The sequence below is a fragment of the Alosa pseudoharengus genome, unplaced genomic scaffold, assembly GCF_046254945.1.
Source record: "Alosa pseudoharengus isolate Yale_2024_CS ecotype anadromous, Long Island Sound unplaced genomic scaffold, YU_APseudo_1.1 YU_APseudo_1.1_scf_20, whole genome shotgun sequence".
NCBI classification, from domain to species: Eukaryota; Metazoa; Chordata; class Actinopteri; order Clupeiformes; family Clupeidae; genus Alosa; species Alosa pseudoharengus.
This window is the reverse complement of record NW_027468664.1, coordinates 1613052-1615551: the sequence shown is the minus strand read 5'-3', so window position 1 is coordinate 1615551 and position 2500 is coordinate 1613052. Positions and strand designations below refer to the sequence as shown.

Below are 2500 nucleotides of genomic sequence, written 5' to 3'. Positions count from 1 at the left end.
GGGGTTCTAAGGGCGTGTGTTATGTGTATCTATTGGCGGGGGTTCTAAGGGCGTGTGTTATGTGTATCACACAAATTGAACGAATCGATTGATCAACTAACCCTCTCCCTCATCTTTAAAGCAGGGCATCGCCATTAACACTCAATTATGTGTGGTCATGTAAAGATGATTGACAGTAGGTCTGACGAATAAAAGTTTCTTCACTACATGACATTCTGTGGGGTCCTGGACTAAAAATGATTAATTCCTGTTAGCTAATTGCTATCAATCAAACAATGAGAATATCTAACATATATCATGTATCTAGCCATGATGAGAGACTAGACATATATTGCTAGCATTCGAACATTAAGATAGACAATAAACATCTGTTTTAGCACATATATTGCTAGCATTCGAACATTAAGATGGACAAAAAACGTCTGTTTTAGCACATATATTGCTAGCATTCGAACATTAAGATGGACAATAAACATCTGTATTAGCACATATATTGCTAGCATTCGAACATTAAGATAGACAATAAACATCTGTTTTAGCACATATATTGCTAGCATTCGAACATTAAGATGGACAAAAAACGTCTGTTTTAGCACATATATTGCTAGCATTCGAACATTAAGATGGACAATAAACATCTGTATTAGCACATATATTGCTAGCATTCGAACATTAAGATAGACAAAAAACGTCTGTTTTAGCACATATATTGCTAGCATTCGAACATTAAGATAGACAATAAACATCTGTTTTAGCACATATATTGCTAGCATTCGAACATTAAGATAGACAAAAAAACGTCTGTTTTAGCACATATATTGCTAGCATTCGAACATTAAGATAGACAATAAACATCTGTTTTAGCACATATATTGCTAGCATTCGAACATTAAGATAGACAAAAAACGTCTGTTTTAGCACATATATTGCTAGCGTTCGAACATTAAGATAGACGATAAACGTCTATTTTAGCAAGTATAATGTGATCAGCTTTAAGTACAGAGTTATGCCGCTTTAAGTACAAAGATAAAGTAGACATTTAAACTCAACACCTGACTTAACTACCAGAAAAGGAGTTTGCCAACGGTGGCTAACAGGGTGGTATCGCCTTATCGACCACGCCAAAGGAGGCGTTTCCGTATCGGGGGCCAAATGATATTTTCCTGCGCCAAGAAGGGGCTTTCGAGAGTGTTTTTGACAGCGGACAAGTAAGTCTGTCATGTTTCTGTTAGCATTAGCAATGTTCGCAGCATTTGAATGGCTTTATCTAGTCCGTAGTGGATAGTGTGTTGCTAGCAAGCTAACACTACTCCTCTACTACTAGAGAGTACTTCTACTAGTGTCTGTTAGCATTAGCTATGGTAGCATTTGAATGGCTACTGTATGTCTAGTCTGTAGTGGATAGTGTGTTGCTAGCAAGCTAACACTACTCTTCTACTACTAGTGTCTGGGTAACAGCAGTTAATAAACTGGCATTCCATCACCAACTCCCTGGCCTGTCTGGGATGTGGATTAGTGTTGTGTCGTGTGATGGCTTTCTAGTACGCAAGTATCCAGTACTGTTTTGATGTATGGATTTAAAAGCACTTTTCTGGTTCTGCTGATCCCAGGTTCAGTTGTATAAAACATTTTGACATGTCTACTTGCTTCAGGCATCAGGACACATTTGCACAGTACAATATGTGTGGAAGCTAACGCGCTAGAAAACCGCCATCAGTTGCTTCAGTGGTGTTAATGTAGCCCTCCTTTCCCCTCCTCTCTCTCCCTCTCTCTCCCTCTCTCTCCCTCTCTCTCTCTCTCTCTCTCTCTCTGCTGTAGGCTGTCTGTTCTTCCTGGGTCTGGGGATCGTGTACATGTTCCGGCCCAACATGTCGTTCGTGGCCCCGCTGCAGGAGAAGGTTGCCATAGGGATGTTCTTCCTGGGCGCCATCCTGTGCCTCTCCTTCAGCTGGCTCTTCCACACCGTCTACTGCCACTCGGAGGGGGTGTCCCGCGTCTTCTCAAAGTGAGCTCACACACACACACACACACACACACACACACACACACACACTCACTCACTCACACACAGACACACACACACACATCATATACACACACACACTCACTCACTCACACACACACACACACACACACACACACACACACACACACACACACACACACACACACACTCAGTAATAATGCTGAAACATAATGTTTCTGATGGTAGTCTCTCGTCTCGTGTGTGTGTGTGTGTGTGTGTGTGTGTGTGTGTGTGCAGGTTGGACTACTCGGGCATCGCGTTCCTGATCGTGGGCTCGTTCGTGCCGTGGCTCTACTACTCCTTCTACTGCTCGCCCCAGCCCTGCTTCATCTACCTGTTCGTCGTCTGCATCCTCGGCATCTCCGCCATCATCGTCTCCCAGTGCGACTTCTTCGCCACGCCACAGTACCGAGGCGTCAGGGCAGGTGTGTGTGTGTGTCCGTGTGTCCATCCGTCCGCCATAACTGTGTCCTA

General features: G+C 43.2%; 1 protein-coding gene across 1 annotated transcript in view; it reads left to right on the top strand.

The window, feature by feature from the left end:
* adipor2 (adiponectin receptor 2) overlaps positions 1–2500 on the top strand; it is a 24100-nt gene that overhangs the window by 16465 nt on the left and 5135 nt on the right. The window contains exons 4-5 of the mRNA XM_076296202.1: positions 1819–2005; positions 2264–2451. Of these exons, the coding sequence (XP_076152317.1) occupies positions 1819–2005; positions 2264–2451 (375 nt within the window). The remainder of the gene's footprint in view (positions 1–1818; positions 2006–2263; positions 2452–2500) is intronic.